Source organism: Brassica napus, chromosome C6, assembly GCF_020379485.1.
Source record: "Brassica napus cultivar Da-Ae chromosome C6, Da-Ae, whole genome shotgun sequence".
In the NCBI taxonomy this organism is placed as follows: domain Eukaryota; kingdom Viridiplantae; phylum Streptophyta; class Magnoliopsida; order Brassicales; family Brassicaceae; genus Brassica; species Brassica napus.
In genome coordinates this window covers 43,309,350-43,329,468 of record NC_063449.1, presented here as the reverse complement: position 1 = coordinate 43,329,468, position 20,119 = coordinate 43,309,350, and the positions used below count along the sequence as shown (strand labels likewise).

Below are 20,119 nucleotides of genomic sequence, written 5' to 3'. Positions count from 1 at the left end.
ACATTTTTGAAGATTGTATTGACGTATCTTCTCGCTAGAGTTTGTTGTTATTTGAACAAGTCTTCCGAGAATCTTGGAAGCTCAATATTTTTAGGATAATTGTTATTGATTCATCTATTTAAGACATTGCAGACGTAAGTTTTTCTAAGGGTTAAGAATACAGAGCTTTTCAGTAACACACTTGTTTTCTTGTTCTGTTCTAGCTTGATTAGCAAAACATACATTTTTTTTCCTATGAAGCGATGATAGCACAAATTGAGAATGAGCGAGATGACTCTCAGATTGCTCAAGTTTTCTTATAAAAATTATGAAACCATTAGTACACCTGACTATGGTCATAAATAGTGCATAACAAAATCTAAACTACTTGATTAAATTGCTAGATGTTCTCCACAATAATTTGTTCCACCACACCAAGATAATCATGAGAATGCTTAGCCATTTTATAAGACAATGAATTTCTTTGGATCCTCAAATTAATGAGTCTAATTTTCTTAATTACATAGCATTGAGAAAGTTCTCATATTTAAAACTAGAAGTTTTAATGTACCTAACACATGCATCAATATGAATCTCTTAAAGAAATTGTTCATGTGCATTAGAAATGACATCCTACAAACACATAAAACATGCATCATTTCCGAATTTATTATAGTAGCTATATTATCTTCATTCTTCAAGTGCTGATTTATATAACTCATAGTTTTTTTGTCATCAGCTGAAATAATTTTTTTAACCAAATTCATTTCAAAGCATACATACAAAGATATATATACCTTTCATGTGCCGTCGAAGAAGTACAACTATGAACTCAAAAACATACTAGTTGAACATTCACGTTTAATGTTTTTTGCAAACCTCTTTGAGAATATATATTAAATCCACGTTGTAAGACATCCATCAATTTTATCCGAATTTCAGTTTCAGAGGATAATACATTAAGTTTAGTAAAATAAATATGAAATTAAATTACTTATTTAGATTCTAAAACTTATTTTGTATACTTATTCAAATTTCAAATATTTATTCAATTTTAGATTTTTTTGGGTTTTGTATACATCTTTAGATTCAGATCAGATTCATATAATGTTATACTCAAAATACCATATACAAAATCCATTTGTGTGTGTTTTAACAATTCAAATGGAATTTGTAAAACAAACCTTATACTTTCAAAATGAAGTAAAAAACTCTGAAATTTCACTTGAGGCATTTTAAGTTTGTATTTTCAAATACCGGCTGTTTTAATTCTATTTTTGTTGATCAAACCGTTTGATACACAAAAAAAAAAAAACCATTAATTGTGTATCAATAGAAATGTGTTTAGTCAAATTTAGGTTTTTACTATCGCTTGTTATAGCTTTTGATCCATCAAATGTTAGTTTTATCGATCAAAATTGTATAGCTTTGGGATCAATATGGATCAATTATATAGATTTTAATTTGAATCGGATTAAAGACAGACATGTCAAGAATCTCCACTAAAAACGGTTCGTAAATTTGTTATTTACAATGTTGTGGTATTGAGATCATTCCCCTTTGCTATAATAATCTTTCTAAGAACTTATTTTAGCTAAAAAAAAGACAATTAAATTTTCCAGTAAAAAAAAAAAGAAAAAGAAAAAAGTTAAATATGCTTTTGTTTTAAAAATTCAGGGGTTTATTTGACAATTTTTCGATACATATCTCGGTTTTTGGTTCGCTATCGGTTCAGATTGGGTGAAATCAAATCAATTTAATTTAATTCTGGAAATGACGCCGTTTGTTACGACTTCTCTGGGATGAGAGCATTTCTTCTGTTTCCAACAGTCGTTTGTTATCCTCTCCGACGAGCCTAAATGTGGTGCCTACCAACTGTTCGACCAAATGTCTCGGAGATGTTCAAGTGCTCTTCTCTCCGCCGCTTTCATTCTCCGGTACTCAAGCAACCCACTGCCGCTAGATTCTCCACCACTTCCTCATCTCCTTATCTTCCTCCTTTATTCAGGTCTGCTCTCTCTCTCTCGTTCTCAGCTTCCCCAGCTAACTTCTTGATTCTTGTCCTCACTAAAAGCCTTCTCTTTACCTCCTTCCAGCGTCGCACCGATGATGGAGTGGACAGATAATCATTACAGGACGCTTGCTCGCATCATAACAAAGCACGCTTGGCTTTACACTGAGATGATTGCTGCTCAAACTCTTGTTCACCAGCAAACCAATTTGGTATTTATTACTTAACTCATCCTATGACAATTGGCATGTCATTGTCTTCGTCAGACATGTCTCCTTCTTGTGTGCATCAGGACAGGTTCTTGGCGTTTCCTCCGCAGCAACATCCTATTGTTCTTCAGCTCGGTGGGAGCAATGTGGAAAGCCTTGCAAAAGCTGCTAAGCTTTCTCATGCTTATGGATACGACGAAATCAATCTCAAGTTAGTTTCTTTTTCGCTCTGTATTGCGTATGGAGTCAAGAAACTTAAACTGTGTTTGTTTTCTTTTTTGTTGAGATAGCTGTGGGTGTCCTAGTCCTAAGGTAGCTGGACATGGATGCTTTGGTGTTAGCCTCATGCTCAACCCCAAGGTATTTTACTCGTACTCATGATTTTCAAGATATATATATATATATATATATGTTCTTTCTTTCTTTAGGTTGGTCTCTCTTTCTTACTCACGTTTTGTAGTTTTTGTTTGTAAGCTTGTTGGAGAGGCAATGTCTGCCATTGCTGATAATGCCAACGTCCCTGTCACTGTGAAATGTCGAATTGGTGTAGACGATCATGATTCCTATGATGAGCTCTGTGAGTTTTTCTTGTTTGTTACAAATGCTTTTTGGAGTATCGTATGGGCTTGTGTCTGGATGAACTAATACACCATTTCCTTTTACTGTTAGGTGACTTTGTTTACAAGGTTTCTACTCTGTCACCAACCAGACATTTCATTGTGCATTCACGCAAGGCATTGCTTGGTGGAATAAGCCCTGCTGATAACCGGAGAATCCCTCCTCTAAAGTATGTTTTACAATTACTTGCATCTTGGTTGCCGTCTTCTGAAAAGTAATCAAGTCGTTGACATCACCTGTTTTTGGGCGTAGTTTAGGTACGAGTACTACTATGCCCTTGTGCGTGACTTCCCGGACTTAAAATTCACAATTAATGGAGGCATTACTTCTGTATCGAAGGTGACCAATTGGTATAGTAGAGACTAGATTTCTGTTCTGCCCTCATGGTTTCTAGCCGAGTAAGACTGAGAAATATGTTGTGATTGTAAGGTAAACGCTGCACTGAAGGAAGGAGCTCATGGAGTCATGGTAGGCCGCGCTGCATACAACAAGTATGTGAACATTTTAGCCCAGTTCATCTGAGCTCTATATCAAAGCCCTTTTATCCTCTTTGATCCGCTTTCTATCCTTGTCAGCCCCTGGCAGACTCTAGGACTTGTTGACACTGCAGTTTATGGTGTTCCAAGTAGTGGCCTTACACGCAGACAGGTTCCAAGGAATATTCAGCTTTTAAGTTGCTTTGTCTCCCAAACCTGTCAATTTGCTGATGAAAAAACATTCTGATGTCTCTTGAGTGTTGGGCAGGTTCTTGAGCAATATCAAGTATACGCAGATTCTGTCTTAGGAACACAAGGAAATGGGAGGCCTAATGTGAGGGATTTGGTGAAGGTAAGCAGTAGGTTGTGTGTGAAAACTAATACGAGCCTTGTGTGTGAACTGAAAAAATGTTACAATTCATTGCAGCCTCTGCTAAACATCTTCCACTCAGAGAATGGAAATAGCTTGTGGAAGCGAAGAGCAGACGCTGCTTTCAAAGAATGCAAGGTAAGAAGTGCATGCAAGTATGATATTTTCGTTGGTAACATCTTAGAAAGTTTGTAACGTGTGATTATTGTTGAATTCTCTATATTGCAGACGGTTGGATCGTTGCTGGAGGAAAGCTTGAAGGCGATCCCGGACTCTGTCTTGGATTCCCCTATTTCCGAAAGTCCAGAGAGTGGAGAAGATGATGTGTTTGCTGATGTGCACAATGTATTGCCGCCTCCTTACAAAGCTGTAGAACGAGTCATGTATGTGCTTAGTTGGGAACAAAGAGCCTAACGTATTTTTGAGTCTATTGTCTCTCTCAACTTGAGCATTATCTGTATGTTTTAGAACATAATATATTATACAATACTTGTTAATCATAGCAGTGTCAACTTTTGATATTATTCAGTTTGTGAAACATAATCATATGATAGTGCTATTATTTTCCTGCATATGGTTTATCTACCTCAGATAATGTTGAACAGAACATTGCGAACTATGTTTGTTTGTTCACTCTCCCAGCTAAACTATAGTTCTGCAGAAAATTTGTCTTGGAAAATGGTACAAAAATACTAGAAACCTTATCTAGCAATTGTAAATAAACAACGCTGCTATCTTCTCCTCTTTAAAAGCTACAGGAACCTGCATTTAAAGTTCATCCTTAGATTCCAAGTCTTGTTCTGAATCTTCAGAGATGTCGCTTGATGGAGGAGGATTAGGCTTGTCTGTGGCAGCAGCAGCTACTGGCTCGTTGAGTTCCATGTCTTCACCCAATATTTTTGCTGTGAATTTGCGTGCCTCGAGATCAAGATCGGGCCACTCAGTTACAATTCTTCTGGCACCCTGTACAAGAACCACCAGATTTAACAACTGCTTTTACAGGGAAATTCGGAAGCATCTAGATTAGTGTGATTAGACAAGCCATCGTTACCTGAAGCTTTGGTTCCTTTGTCATGGGATTATTGCATAGATCGATTGTTCTGGCCTTGGATTTGGTGGCGTTTCCACACCATGATTCACACCACAACCATTCTTGGGGAAGTGAAAATATAGGAACAGTGTGCTGAGCATAATTAGGAAGATCCTGAAACAAGATAATGCGATGCCAATTAACAGTTTTGAACCTAGAGCTCAAGAAGATAACCCCTAAAACAGCAGTAGAAAGTTATAGAGATTCAGAGTATAGTCTGATGGTCAAGTCAATGTGAGCGGTAGATCCAGCTTCAGAAGATCAAATAAAGTCAACCCAAGGCACAAATATAACGACTGAGGCCATTAGAAAATGAGTACGGATAAGTTCCACATGCTAAGGCTTCCAAATAGGAAAACGATGGTGCGATAATCAGAGAGGTTATAGTGCTTACTAGACCAAATGTACATAACCATATTTAACAACTTGCCTGATCTAGATTGGACAAACTGTTTGGATCCTTGCTAAGCGTCTCATAGAATACTCTTAGATTGTCTCCTGCTGCTGTCTCTCGGAATTTAACCAAGTCAACAACGTAAAGAGCACTACGAATAAAACAAGGAACATCAAGAAAAGGAAAAAGCAGCAACTCATCAAGATTCAAGTGAAGTTAGTTAGTCTACCTGATATGGTATGGCCTACCACGTAAATGTTCTCTCCAGAAACCCTGTTCCAAGCAAATGAGAATGTCAGCAAGGAAACCAATTACCCCCTACAAGAAAAAATAGATTAATGGGTTACCTGTCTCCAGAACCGATAACCATCCATTTCCTTGTTGTTGTCACAAAAAGGAGTATACGCTAGAGGTCTTCCTTTTATATCCATATCGTACAGTTCGCCCATGTCTGTCCTTATAATTTGATCTGCGTCGACAAATATAACCTACAGAATACGTGTAGAATGTCTTTAGTGACATATTCCAAGCATAAAAAATCGCAAGTTAAAAATGAAAACAGCATAGGATCAGCCGTACCTTCTCCAGTGAGAGAGGAAATATAACATCAAGGAAAAGTATTTTGTAAGCCCAAATAATTCGTTGCTTTTCTTTCTGTTTATGCAACCAGGAAGGCCACTTGTACGTAATCAGCTCATACTCAAAGTTATATTCGTGTGCCATATGTGGAATCACATCCTGCAAGAGTAGAATGCGATAATCATTAAATTGACGTGGTTAAAAGTCTAGTGATAAATTCACACTAGAGATAATATAAAAAAAACAAAAATAGACACAAACACAAAATTACGTGTATGCCAAGACGAAAATGAACAAACCTTAAATTGAGGAGAAAGATAATTCTTTATGAACCAGAATTTTACAGGACGATTGGTGTTCTTCAGGACACTGAGAATCATGATCTTAAGGAAACGCTCGTATCTGTCATATGCAGTGTCTAGGCATCAGAAACGGAATGGTTCCAAAATATTATATATCAAACTTTTCTCTTCACATGATATACTTAAAAACTCTTAGTGCACACGATATATCTAGACGTAGAAATACCATAGATGATTTTCTTTTTCAAATGCGTGATGCAGTTAAGTAATTAAGATTATCTAAAATGTCTCGGCACATATAGATGTGGTGAATTATTTTTCATTTCCAAGCATAATGGCTCAACACACTAACTATATATCAATGTATGTGGTCAGGCAGTCAAGAAAAAAAAAATTTGAACTTACAAATGTCCTGAAGCGATGGAGAATATATTTATCGTTTTACCATGTCGCCCACTCTTCTCATTCTCCTGAAAAGACGAAAAAAAGAAATAACAAGATTAAAACTGTTGCGAAGGTAATCCACGTGTTAAAAATCATGCATAAGTGAGATGCAATAAGCTTACAACATGTAAAAGAGTTAGTCATATAACAGAAGCTACTCACTTTTTTGGCAACTTCCTTCACCGATTGTTGACGACCACCAACAAACCCAGACGCCCATTTTAAGAAATTTGAGTTCCAGCTTCCCCGCTATAACAAGAGGCATCATCGGAGAAGTATTTTCAAAGACCAATAGTTTTTAATAGTTAAATCTTCTGTAGGAGTAAGTACTTACTTCGTTGTTTTGCTGCACACCATCATCACCGTCTGTAGGAACTAGCAGCTTTTCATGCTCCTTACCCCTTTTCTTAACTACTTCTAAATGAACAACTTTTCCACGCAGATCATCGATGGTAATACGTTTCAACGAGGATTGGTCTTGACTCCCATCATTACCTCCTTTCAAAACGTATAACTCAGAGCTTCTACCAGGAGCAAGTTGCAAATACCAAACCCCCGGGGATACTTTCATCTGCCAGTAACCTAAATTAGCCATTACAAGAGTATCAACCAAATGCGGTCTATTTTTGGTTCCCAAAATGAGCTGAAGGCCACGAGGAGCTTCATGATCCTTTTCCGAGCAATGACCTGTGCAAGGATTTTGTCAATAAAAACATGAACAATATCCTGCCAGCGTAGAAGAAAAAGTTTAGAAAAGCTAACCTGTGAGAACAAGAGATTCAACCTCAAAAACCGCCTGCAGCGTAGTGGTATCTCCCAGGTTCTCAAGCAAAATATTGTCGAGATCGTGACTGGACATGGAAAAATCCGGAAGAGAGAAAAGAAAGTTAGCATCAGCAAAATATAAGAGACCAAAACAAGCAAAAATGCCTTAACGCAGTGAAACATTTCGAGCCAAGAAGAACATCATATTTTTAAGGGGAAAATACCATACATGGCAATTACTGGTTCAACAAGCCATGGCTCTGGAACGTCAAGATTCATGGTAAGTGTCTTGGACAATGGCATATTTGCGAAAAATGCCTTAGGCCCATCCACATCAAAGTTTGTACTGCTGTAATCGTCCTGAAAGAAATAAGCAGAATCAGTATTTGGCCAGAGAATGTGGACAAAACAGGATTGCCATGTAATTTAAAGGTCTTTTCACTTGATATACCGTATTGGGTAACACATATCTGTAGTAATTCTTCAGAGGAATGTCCACAAGGGAACTCTGCCAAGAAGAAATAAGAACTCTAGGTCAGAAACATGAACAATATGTATGTTTTTTGGCCAATAAGAAATAGTGACCCTTGAAACAGAATATTATACATAAAATATCTTCATAACTAACCACATCAGTAAGGCAGCTGTAAATCATATAAATATTGATCTAAACAAGAGCAACAATACTAACCACATAAAACCATAAAAATAAGCCCTTTGAACATATACATGGCTCAAAACAAGAAGCTTGACATTTGCAAAGATTTCTAAATAACAGTATATATTTTACTCACCATGGGATTCAGAACAATCCTCATGCTTGTCTGAACATGTTTCTGTAAAACTTGAAGAAGTGATGCTAATTTTTGACCAGTGGGGCTTAAAGGGTCGATAACAGCATCAATGTGTATAGTTGCATTTTCATCGCCCAGCAGAACCGCACTACAAAACGTATGGACATCTTAGTTGTACAGTCTTCGATTCCCAACACAATAAAAAAGAAAAGCATCTGCCAACTGACCCAATATACATACCTGTATTCCGAACTCAAAACCTCAAATCGTGCACTTTCAGAACTACGGTCCCGTGTTGCCATTGCAGATGACACAAGCATGAAAACATCGCTAAAATATTTACTGCAAGTGTGAAAAAAGAGAAGAAAAAAATCTTCTATCAGCCATTTTTAAAATCATACAAGGGACAATTCCTAGATGAGCTGTATCCTATCAGCTATTTTCAAAACACACATGATATCATCCGTTCTTGAGGAAGAAGATACGAGAATAATTATAAGCCTAGAGAGAGATAAAGCCAATATCAAAATACAAGCAGCAAGAGCACACATCTAAATGGAGAAGAAAAAGGATATGATCTATATGTAATTCAAAGGCACAGGGCGAGCCTATTATCAAGTAAAATTTCAATATCCCATGAAATGTGTAGCTAAAGAAGCTTTGCTCGCCAAGAACAAGATGGAGAAAAACACTTTTTGAAGCTTTAGTTTGGTAGAAAAGACTATGCGCGCAAGGGAAGGAGAAACAGCTCAAGCATGAATTGCGATACCTAGTCAGTAAATCAGGATCCACACCCTGCCATTCAATGCCTTCAATAATTTCTTGAACAGGCTTTACTCTCTGATTGAACTCCATCGACTCGAGAAGGTGCAAATCATGACCCATAAATGTCCTCTCATCCACAGGAAAAATCACCTACCGAAATATATAATTGAGTATGCTGAAGGTTCGTAATTATACAATTGAAACTATAACTCAGAGTAGGTATATAGTAAAATATATATTGAACAGAGAAAGATAAAAATTGGTTTACTTACCCTTCCATTTGAAATGATTGTATTTGCATCAGATTCAAGCCCAAGTTCCCAAGACAAAAATTGGGCGACCTACATGACAATAGTGAGCAAAAAACCATCGCTAACATCATTGCTGTTTCAGAGGAAAATTGAAGATTCTTGGATCCATGTTTTTTCAGGCATGATAGGAAATCTTCTAAAGCAGCATACCTTTATCATACGCTTACGTAATTCCTCATCCAAAGATTCTACGAGACGAGATTGGTACGCCTTAGAAGATAACCCATACTCCTCAGCAAGCTCAAGGACTTCATCAATTGGCATCTGAGAGCTACCTGACTCCACTGATGTTTTAAACAGATATTCACGCTCATAAAACGAGCATAGTTTATCCAAGAAATGCAGGGCCTTTTCCTTATGACTGCAAACAATTAGAAAGCAAACGTAACAAACAGAGATTAAGGGTAGGAAATGACAATCTGCAAACACACATCACCAATCACATGAAAACAAAAACTGACGTACCTAAATGATGATGCAGTTATTTCAAAGAACTTTATAAAGAGAAGGCTATATGGGTCAACATTCGGGCTGCTACTAAATAAGACTCCAAGTCGAGCACTTTTGGAACCTCCAATCTGAATGAAAATGCAAGAACATCAATAACATGGGTGGATCCAACCGAGGGTCGAGATGTAAAGAACGTCACAAGAAGCTATTGGTATATCAACTAACCAGGTAACGGACTCCCTCATGTAACAATTTCATTCCTTTCTTCGTGGTGACATCAACAGCAAGGAGATGCGTCACACACTTCACATCGTCGGAAGCTGGAATTGTCAGATAAGAAGATATATATACCAATTAGTTGCCTGAGAAGATATGGACAAGAAGCTGTTGACTATGTAAATGTACGGTTACTTACATTCAGAAGAATGCAAGTAGTTAACATCATCCAGCATAGATTCCCCACTCTTGGTAGATGAAGCCAGTGACACATATCTGGGTTTGTTTTTTCCTCCGCCAATAATCTACAAACAATGCAATAATGAGAAGGCAGACTCTTCTTGGAATCAGTAATGAACAAGCACATAAACAAACTACAACAAAAAATGCTGCCAGTAAAACCCCCTACCTGTGGATTATACCGGCTAAGACCACTTTCCGAAAGCAGTTTGTCCAAAACATTAGTACGGGATTCTATCTGGCCGTAATAAACTTGTTCTTGTATCTTGGGAAGCTCATCATTCATTGCATTTAAAAGAGTTTCTTCCTGGAGAAACAAGAGCTAACATCATGAACCAATTTCCAGTAGTCTAAAAAAAATCATAGCGTTAAAAAATCAAAAGCTTTTGGTATGCAGACGTCAAATTTTATGCAAATCAAAGTAGCAAATGGTTTGTATGTACAATCGTTATGAAGATTTGTAATAAGCCCTGTCAAGATATTATAACCTTATATATTAACAAAGATGCACAAAAGTACCTCAACAGAATCGAAGACAAGGCCATTCATCAAAAATGAACACTTCAGTTTCGCCAGACCCAGCTTAAAAACAAACATGGAGCTTGCTTCAGATGCCTCCTTCAAAGTGTGCTCTTGCTGTAGTTTCAGCAATATCTCTTGAGGTGGTGATTTAACTTTTGGTCTGAAATAGAAAAGATCCAACGTTAGGAAAGCTATGGAGTACAATCTAAATTTCCCTTGAAAATAGATATTAACATAGATATGCGATGGTATAATAGTGATTCTAAATATCCAGGGTACTTACAAAATTGTCTCCACAAATGCTCCATCGACATGCTGCTGCTCAATGTCCTCTTCGGAAGAATCAGCAGATTCAGTCCTTAATCTGTTTACCTGTGTGCCAACATGAAGATGTTCAGCAACTAACGTTTGGGATACTTCAAGACGCTTCTAGCTATGAGTAAATGTTAGTGTATATTACATTTCCCAAAAACTGAAAAGCTGTTTGAATCCCATGGTGCTCCTTGATGTACAGAAAAAGACGTATGATCTGCAAATAGTATTTATCATCAGAAAACAATAAAAAATAACATAATACAAACAAGCATCTTAATGCGGAAAACAAAAATTCAACGTTGGGAATTTGAAAGCAGTAAACTTATTCCAAAGAGAGGTGAATACCATAGTGGATATGTCCTCTTTAACTTGGGCATTTGTCTCTGCATCATAAGACTGGATTTGACCACCATTATCCTCGATATTCTTGATTAGTTGAGTGGAATATAATATCACCCCAAATCTCACAGGGACTTGATTTTCGTATAAAGATCTTAGTGTGTCAATGGACTGTAACATTCCAACATTAGTTAGTCAGTTCAAACGCTCTGTACTTATGAATAGAAGAAGGGCCGGCAGTGCCATAAAAGGGCATATGTGAGACTTGCCTCAAGACCGCAGACAGTGGCTGGATCAATGACGTAAACTGCATGGAATAGGTTCTTTCGGATGTAACGTAGTTGCCCAGGGAAGGCAGGCATCAAAATCTTAATACAACGTGAGAGAAATACAGACAATTAGAGATATCATTTTTAAATTGCATACTGCTCACAAAAGAATATCATAAGTATCCTCAATTATGCCAGCTGTACTAATTACCTCGTTAAGATTACTCCGCCAGCGCTTGTACATATCATCCTCCTCCAGATTGTTGAGATAATTAACATGCTCAGAACGGAAATCAACCCGATATGAATCCGGCTCCGGGAGAGGGGTAGTTAGTAAAAGTTTCCGTATGGCTCCATCAGGTATCTGACAGTTGCATATATATGTTAGCACATCCACAACAAGAGTAATCAGAGCTCAGTGTCCTAAATAGACGAAAATCTTCATCATAATTGTATCATTTCAATATTTCCTCCATGTTATATAAACCCAAACTTTAATTTTTCTTTCATTGTTCACGCATCAAACAACAAGTGGGGTGTATGTCTGAGATCTCTAGCAAAACAGGCAAAAAAGGCCAAAGACTAAAAATTTAAGACCATTCTTACAATATGTTTCATACAGCACTAGCCTAAATGTTTAAGCGCCCACAGTCGGTAAAGAATACCTTAAGCTTTGAAAACTGGTTGGCCAGGGACAACTCCTGATGAGCCAAATCCATCAACCTACAGACAAGAGGATCAGACAATCATTGGAGAGGAACTATAACCAACGACGTAGACATATTAGCTTTTAAAAAGAGTAAACGGAAAGGCAAACGAAAACCAATACAGCAAAACAGATATCGATATGTAAGTAAACTGAAAGACGGGAAACTAGCTCCATACTAAAGTGGACTTAGGCAGGCGAGGGAAAAAATAACAGAATTTCCGCTCTACAAACCATAAAAACATTCTCACTTCAAGAAAAGGACCACTAATTTACACTATATATGCCTTGATCAAGACAAAAATCACCATGTGCAAAAAGGTATTACATGTATAGGTCCATATCTTCAATGTTTAACAGGGCACCATTCAGAGCCAACAAAGCCTTGCCAGGGGGAACCATTCTCTGGTTTGAAAGTATTTCTTCTTTGATTGATTCATTGAGCTGCACAAATGAACCAGATCGTTAGAATCAGAAGAACCAAAAGAAACAATTCAACCAACAGATTAAGGTTATCACAGCATCAATAAACAATGACATACCTTCATGCGAGATAATGAAGAAACAACGCTTGGAAAGTTTTGATTGATTTCTTGCATAGATTGCAAAGGATCAGAGGCATGGACTATTCGCTGGGCTGTTTGGTGTCCTAAATCTGTAGAACGAAGGAAAATTATGAAACACTTATTAACTTCTACTATCACCACCAAAGCCAAAACATGCAGGATGGATAACTACCTTTGAGCTCCCAAACATCAAGCGTATCTGATACAGTTGATGATAGGAGATAATCCCTAAAAGCCATGACTTCTGATCTTAGCTCGGGTTTCCTGTCCTGCAAAACAAGAATCGCTGACCCAAATGATTACCCAGCAGAAAATGATATACTGCTACGAACTATTTTTCCTCCATTCCTCTCTTATCCATTAACAAACAAAAAAATCAAACGGACTAAATTTTAAAAAATGTTTGGATGTATTATTCTACTAATGTTGCAAATTAAACATACCAGGATTTTAGAGAATATAAAACCCCTAACATCTTGACTAAGATCTTCAGTCCTTGGATCTTCAAGAGTGATACCTGAAACTCATAGCCATAACACTTAAAGGGTGGCAAATTCACAAGTAACATAAAGAACATACTGAACAAGTAACTGATAAAAATAAGCTTTTCCTTTCAAAGTTCCGGTGGCGAAATGACACAAAAAATTGAGCTAACGCTAACCTTTCTTTATAGCACTATCATCCATTGCCTTGTACTCCATGTTCTTCAAAGCAAGCTCCACACCATAACCAGCTAAGCTAACATTATCCCTTGCCCCAATAGCACCACAGGACCTCGTTTTGCTTTCACAACCCGAAGGTAATACTGGTCTAACAACATACGTAACTTTCCCCTGTAAAAAAACTAAGGCTTCGTTAGAATGCACACAATAAAAGCAGAAACACGCTAAGAAATGGAATCCCTGGAAAATGAGCCTGAAGTTGTATCAACTTATCAAGACAGTAATAATAGAAAGACCTCCTTAGCGGCTTGAGCAAGCGAGAGGTGAAATTCCCTAAAGCAACCAGTCCCAACAGCCCCGTATAGAACAGCAACTGGAGTTCCAGCTTTCGAATCAAAATGAACGTGATCAAAGTCAAAGAGCTCAGGCCCCTGAGCAGCGTCTCCTCCAGCACTGGCATCCAACGAAATGCAGCTTAGAGAAAGAAAAAAATCAAATTGTGATCTTTAACCCAAAGGAAGAGAGAACATCAGAGCATACGTAGGAGGAGAAGCGAGCCAGGGGAGGAGATCCGCAACATCGTAAAAGAGCGAAGAGCCAGTATCGACCCAACAGCAGTGACTCGCTGACGGATCATCTCCGTGAGGGAAGGAAGAGAGAGACTCATCAGCCAATTGACGGTAAAGCACAACCCGGGGCGACGCGGATCTCAGAGTAAGCGAGAATTGAAAAAGAGAAGCCACGGGCTTAGCCAATAACGCAGAGGCCTGTGTAGATATCTTGAGGAGACAATCTCTAGCCGATTTACAATCGGAATCTCCATCGGAACCAAGCCAAGCTTCGTTGAACTCCCAGAAAAGCTGCTTCGATTCTTTCGAAATCAACTCTCTGTTCACAAGAAAACGGAAACACTCGAGTGAGAATCTCACTTACTAAAAATGGAGATCGAACGAAGGGAAGAGATGCATTTACCCAGCCTCGAGGAGAAGAGGAGTACCCTGCCACTTAGCTTTAACAGCCACCTGAACATTCTTGGGTCTCCGATTTTGAGCGTTGACGGTGAAGACGACGACGAAGAGGAGAAGAAATACATAGATCACGGATCTCAGATTGGTCCCCATTTCTTACGACGGAGAAGAGAAACCCAAAACAAGCCTACCGGGAAGAAGTTAAGTATTCATTAGTTAACTCAAAGGGGTATTTTCGTGAAAACGGTCAAAAGCCACGACATTAAGTATGACGTGGATGTATCTGATTAGTCGCCCATCTCTTCCGCGACAGAAAAGATACGAATGTGCAAAAAAAAAAACTCAAACCCGGCCAAACCGAGTAAATTAAAATAAAACCTAACCGAACCAAAATTGAATATCAAATCCCTATATGTTAATCGAGAAACATTCGAAAAGATGTAACGTTAATTTTGTAATAATTAAAAAATACTTCTTGTTTATGTGTAAATCAATTTTTAATCCTACGTGTCAGCCTCACATTGAAATTGAAAAACATGTGGTCCAATTCGATTTTTATATCTCACTATAAACATTTAATACCAAATATATGATACCATATGATATTAACTAAAGCAAATTGACTATTTATTATATATTATTTTTTAAAATATGATATTATTTATATAATAAGATACAATACAATGATAATAAAATCATCTAAATAAATAATTTTATTTTAATAGGTGTTTATGTTAATATATATAAATATACTTCATATCGTTTAAATTTAATTATATATCATATACGATAGATAAGATTGATTGTTTTGATTTATGTATTATAAAATGATTGCGAATAAACAATAGCGGTCATTTGATTTATATGTGCAAGCCAATTTATTACATAACTAGGATTATGTCTCATGCTATGCATGGGCATTACTATGCTTAAATACATTTTATTCTAAATTTGAAAATATTTGTGCTTCAAATTTTGAATTCAATAATATCAACTCTGAAAAGTAAATATAAACATTAAGGAATACAAATAAAAAGTGAAGTTGGATATATTTATGTTTTAGCTTCCATAGGCCATTAAAAAAAAGTTAAACTTCATATTAAGATTTGACCCCAAAAAAAAACTTCATATTAAGATAGAACATATCCATAAAAATAATGTGAACTGTTTATTTAGATAATGAAAAACAAACGATCTTGCACAAAAAATCATAAAATATGCACTTTCTAAATTTTATTTTTATATTTCTATATATATGATCAATTTGTTTTTTTTTCAAAAAAAAACTTATGATCAACTTGTTTGCAAGAAACAAAACAAAGTTATTAAATTGATAGCCTTTTTTTTCAGAAAGTGATTAATTTCATAGCTTTGCGATCGATCCATTTTCAATTACATAATATTTATTTTATTATTCATTTAGTTTGGAATGAAACAGAATCAAATAGCCTTAATTGATTTTTTTTAATGAAAGAATAGCTTTAATTGATTTTTATTACCTTTACCATGTACATGTTAAACTAATTAGGCTCATACACTTTGATAAACTTCTTTCTTCTAACCCGACGTTGGTGGTCGAGTGGTGTGAGGCGGCTCGCAATGGCCCTAAGGACCGCGAGTTCGAACCTCGCCCTCAGATATACCCCTACGCCGGGCCACCCGGGCCCACCCGGGCCCACCCTGCTACTTCTGGGGTGGAAATGAAGTGGCTGCTGCGGACATCGAGGGATGTCTGGGCCCCGGCCGGGGACCCTCGGTTAACAAAAAAAAAAAAAAAAAAAAAAAAACTTCTTTCTTCTACTAAAGCCATAATATCATCCTCGCTTTCAGTTTTTTCAGCAGCACCTATACATCATTTTCACGTTGTCAATGGTTAGATGACCTAGCCTTTCGTGTTCTCTATAACTATAATAAAACAAAATTTATTGCTGAAAAAGCTTTAAAACACTGAACTATATACCTCAAAAATACTTTATATAGTATAATTACTTATATTTATAATTACCTTGTTGACAATGCTTTGATTTTCCTTTCACCTCTGAAGAACTAAACTCTGAAATAGAACTATAGAAGGAACTCAACTGACATCTCTTCACGATGAATCATGAGAAAGATTATGTACTTGAGAAGAATAAACTATTCAATCAGGATTAAAAGGTAGTTATAAACCTGCATCCAATTTTTGTTTGCTATACTCCAACCCCCGGAAAGCAAACTGAAGAAGAAGAAAACGAAGCTAAAAATTAGTTTATAAAATTACAGATGATAATTCAGTATTGAACGTGTTGGTAATTATCTCAGAAAATCTGGGATTTAATAATTTGCATTTTCATAAAATTAGGATCGCAAGAACCATTTTCGGTTACGTAGCCTGTGAATTTCTTTTAAAAACTAACTCTTTAAAAAATTACATAAAAATAAGTGAATGAGACGTGTCACTCATGGAAATGTCAATTAACTTCTGTTTTATAATATAAAAGATAATAACTGATTTCTTAGTTATTTAATATACAATTATTATTTTATAGTATGCAGAAAAATATAAAATAAATATTTATTCTGCACAAGACGCAGATTTTAACCTAAGTATGTATCTCTTTAATAATTTTGAATCTTAAACATTTTCTAAATCTCAGGCCAAAATAAAAAAAAGAATGAGAATAAAACTCAAAAATCAATATTTATATCGAGCAATAACAAAAATGACACAAAAAAAAGAAAAATATCGAAGATAGATAGGATTGACAAGTGAATGTAAATTTCTCATAACCATAATTAACTTTTAAATTGCTAAATCATGATATAAAACCGAGCTGACATAGTTCCATTGTAACCAAATAGTAGGCATAAGATTTTTCGGCCTAAACGTTAGATTTTTATGCGATAAATTATTTTTTGACCTAAAATATTTTTAAAAATGGGATCAGTTCATTAATAAACAAATTATGTAATTAACAAAAAAATATTTAAAAAATTGTTTAAGGACCAAATATATTAATTCGATCAATAATATTATTTTTTTTCCATACGATATTTCTTAAATAATTTTCATATAAATTTACTCTGCGCAAGGTGCAGGTCTTATCCTAGTGTTATATTATATAGTATGTCCATTATGGACCATTTATTTATCAAATTGAAATTATTATATATTCTTTCCTTAAATAAAACCTACGGAATTACCTAATATGATTAAGATGTATATGACAATTAATGATTTAAAATAATAAAGAATTGCTAACAATCTGTATACTTTCTATCATTTTTGTTTAATTATTTACTATTAAAATAAATTACACAATTACATTAATCATATAATAAAAATTTAGATTTTTTTTTGTATATGATGTATTTTTAATTTTTCAAAACGGGTATAAATTACTAAAACTGTTGAAAATCTCACATAAACTTTTGTGATCAACGTTTAAATTGTTTTTTATAATAAGATACAATGATTATAAAATCATATGAATAAATAATTTTATTTTAATAGATGTTTATGTTAATATATATATATTTCATATCGTTTAAATTAAACTATACATCATATAAAAATACATATATACATATCGTTTAAATTAAACTATACATCATATGAAAATACATACTTATATTTGATATTTGCGTTGAACATATATTGAAAAGTTAATATTACTTTTTAAATCTTCATTGTTTTTTTTTAAATGATTATATATTATTGAAACCACTAAACGTTTCACACTAAAAAAAATCGTTGGTGTAAACTTTTGTTACACAAATATGAAAATAATCATAAAATCATATAAGTAGAAACCTCATTTAATAAATATACATATTAAAAAATACTATATTTCTATGTTAATATCCTTTAAATTTAATTATATATCATATACTATATATAAAATTGATTGTTTTGATTTATTTACCCTAAAATGATTGCGAATAAACAAGAGTAGTCGTTTGATTTTATAAGCACACGCCAATTTATTACATAATAGTAAATAATTTCTTAGTTATTTAATATATAATTATTATTTTATTATTTCATATTATACAAAAAAACATAAAATGAGTAATAAATATAAAATATTTATTTTGCACAAAGCGCGGATCTTAACCTAAGTATATATCTCTTTTATAATTTTAAATCTTAAACATTTTCTAAATCTCATGCCAAAACAAAATAACGAAATGAGAATAAACTCAAAAATTAATATTTATATCGAGCAATAACCAAAATGAAAAAAAAGCGACACAAAAATGACAAAAATATTGAAGATATATAGGATTGTCACATGAACGTAAACTTCTCATAACCATAATTTACTTTTAAATTGCTAAATCATGATATAAAACCGAACTGACATGGTTTCATTGTAACCAAATAGTAGGTCTGAGATTCTTTGGCCTAAACGTTAGGTTCGTATGCGATAAGTGTTTTTTGACCTATAATATTTTTAAGAATAAGATCATCTCATCAGTTAGAAATTATGTAATTAAGAATAAAGTTTTTTAAAAATTGTTTAAGAGCCAAAAATATTAATTCGATCAAGAATATAAATTTTATTTTTCCATTCAATATTTCTTAAATAATTTTCATATAAATTCTTGCACAGGTTTTATCCTAGTATAATAATACAAAGGGACAACAATGATAACTAATTCTGATAACATAAAATAAATGATGAATCACTCCCAATGAGCTAACACGATGAAGCAGCATGTTCCCCCTACACAACAACAAAATGTAAATTTAAACTTGGTCAGTAGATTCCTTAAACTATAGATAAAATAAAATAAGATTCAACTGATGACAAAAAAAAAGAATCAGCTTAACCCAAATTCGTTCTATAGTCATCACATGCACGTATGTGGCTTTATATAATTATAAAAATATATACCCAGGGAGAGAGGTATATAGTGAAGAAAGCTTACAAGGAGACCAAACGGAAAGAACAGAAGAGCTAAGAACAATCACTCCGTTGTGACGGCAATAAGAGCGTAGATGATCCCGGGAATATAACCAAACAGCGTCAGTATCAAACATACCCAAAACTCAGCCTGTAAAAGAACAAAATAATTAACTTGTCAAATTTTTACTATACGAGTAATTATAAGATGAAAAAGAAATCACAGAAGTAGTCAGAGTCAAGAGAAAGTTTACATTGCAATTAAACTTGAGAAAGACGCCGAGAGGAGGCAAGAGGATAGCAAGAAGGATCTCTACGAAAGTGGCTGTGCCCATTTTGAAGATCTTGAAATTTCTTACAAGATAAGCCACTAAGTTGTAAGATAACTTCTCTTGATGATTTTGGACTCTTTGACATCTTCTCGATATATATAGACCATATTTTATGAGCCAAGCCACGTGGTTCGTATTTGTACTTCTCTTTTATCTAGACCATATGTACAATAGAAATAGAAAAGATTCAAAAGTCAATTCATTAAAAGGAATGTGTTGAAAAATAGTTAAGATTCAACGGTCAAATCATTATAAAAAAAGAAATGTTGAAAAATGAAATCTGATTATATGGATTATTTAGTATTATGTAGATACATAATTACTATGACTATATATATATGTCACTTTTTAAAGATTTTTTATATTTTCATATCTTTCTAATTATTTAAAATCGAGATTCTTATTATAAACTAATTTAGATATAAAATAATAATTATTAATAAATAAATAATAAATTGAATTTTATTATACAAAATTGTTTTATCGTCTAAAAGTTGAATATGTGCTGAATAATAATGTGGAAGAAAAAAAACTGTTA

The 20,119-nt window shown here is 34.7% G+C and overlaps 2 protein-coding genes across 3 annotated transcripts; one reads left to right on the top strand and one right to left on the bottom strand.

Annotated features, from left to right (window-relative positions):
• Positions 1–1,728: 1,728 nt before the first annotated feature.
• On the top strand, positions 1,729–4,235 carry LOC106405631 (tRNA-dihydrouridine(20/20a) synthase-like). The gene is made up of 12 exons (XM_013846150.3): positions 1,729–1,987; positions 2,076–2,202; positions 2,283–2,410; positions 2,490–2,559; positions 2,674–2,776; positions 2,869–2,986; positions 3,075–3,156; positions 3,247–3,308; positions 3,393–3,465; positions 3,562–3,645; positions 3,721–3,801; positions 3,892–4,235. Exons 1-12 carry the CDS (start codon positions 1,839–1,841, stop codon positions 4,075–4,077), a joined length of 1,263 nt encoding a protein of 420 aa, XP_013701604.1. The 5' UTR covers positions 1,729–1,838; the 3' UTR covers positions 4,078–4,235.
• Positions 4,164–14,597, bottom strand: LOC106405630 (UDP-glucose:glycoprotein glucosyltransferase). Of its 2 annotated transcripts, none has more exons than XM_048761345.1 (37): positions 14,365–14,597; positions 13,933–14,280; positions 13,689–13,866; positions 13,392–13,563; positions 13,174–13,247; positions 12,903–12,999; positions 12,707–12,819; positions 12,493–12,608; positions 12,124–12,181; positions 11,670–11,822; positions 11,459–11,557; positions 11,196–11,360; positions 10,996–11,064; positions 10,819–10,907; positions 10,533–10,695; positions 10,183–10,320; positions 9,973–10,078; positions 9,783–9,877; positions 9,573–9,685; positions 9,258–9,468; positions 9,069–9,137; positions 8,801–8,946; positions 8,272–8,373; positions 8,032–8,179; positions 7,689–7,745; positions 7,467–7,597; positions 7,235–7,323; positions 6,807–7,159; positions 6,635–6,721; positions 6,434–6,498; positions 6,026–6,128; positions 5,727–5,885; positions 5,495–5,635; positions 5,377–5,420; positions 5,184–5,298; positions 4,715–4,867; positions 4,164–4,626 (listed from the first exon to the last, which is right to left on the bottom strand). In XM_048761345.1, exons 1-37 carry the CDS (start codon positions 14,511–14,513, stop codon positions 4,432–4,434), a joined length of 4,863 nt encoding a protein of 1,620 aa, XP_048617302.1. In that variant the 5' UTR covers positions 14,514–14,597; the 3' UTR covers positions 4,164–4,431. The 2 variants fall into 2 exon arrangements, with proteins under 2 accessions (XP_048617302.1, XP_048617303.1); XM_048761346.1 differs by having other exon boundaries at positions 13,689–13,845.
• Between the last annotated feature and the right edge of the window lie 5,522 nt (positions 14,598–20,119).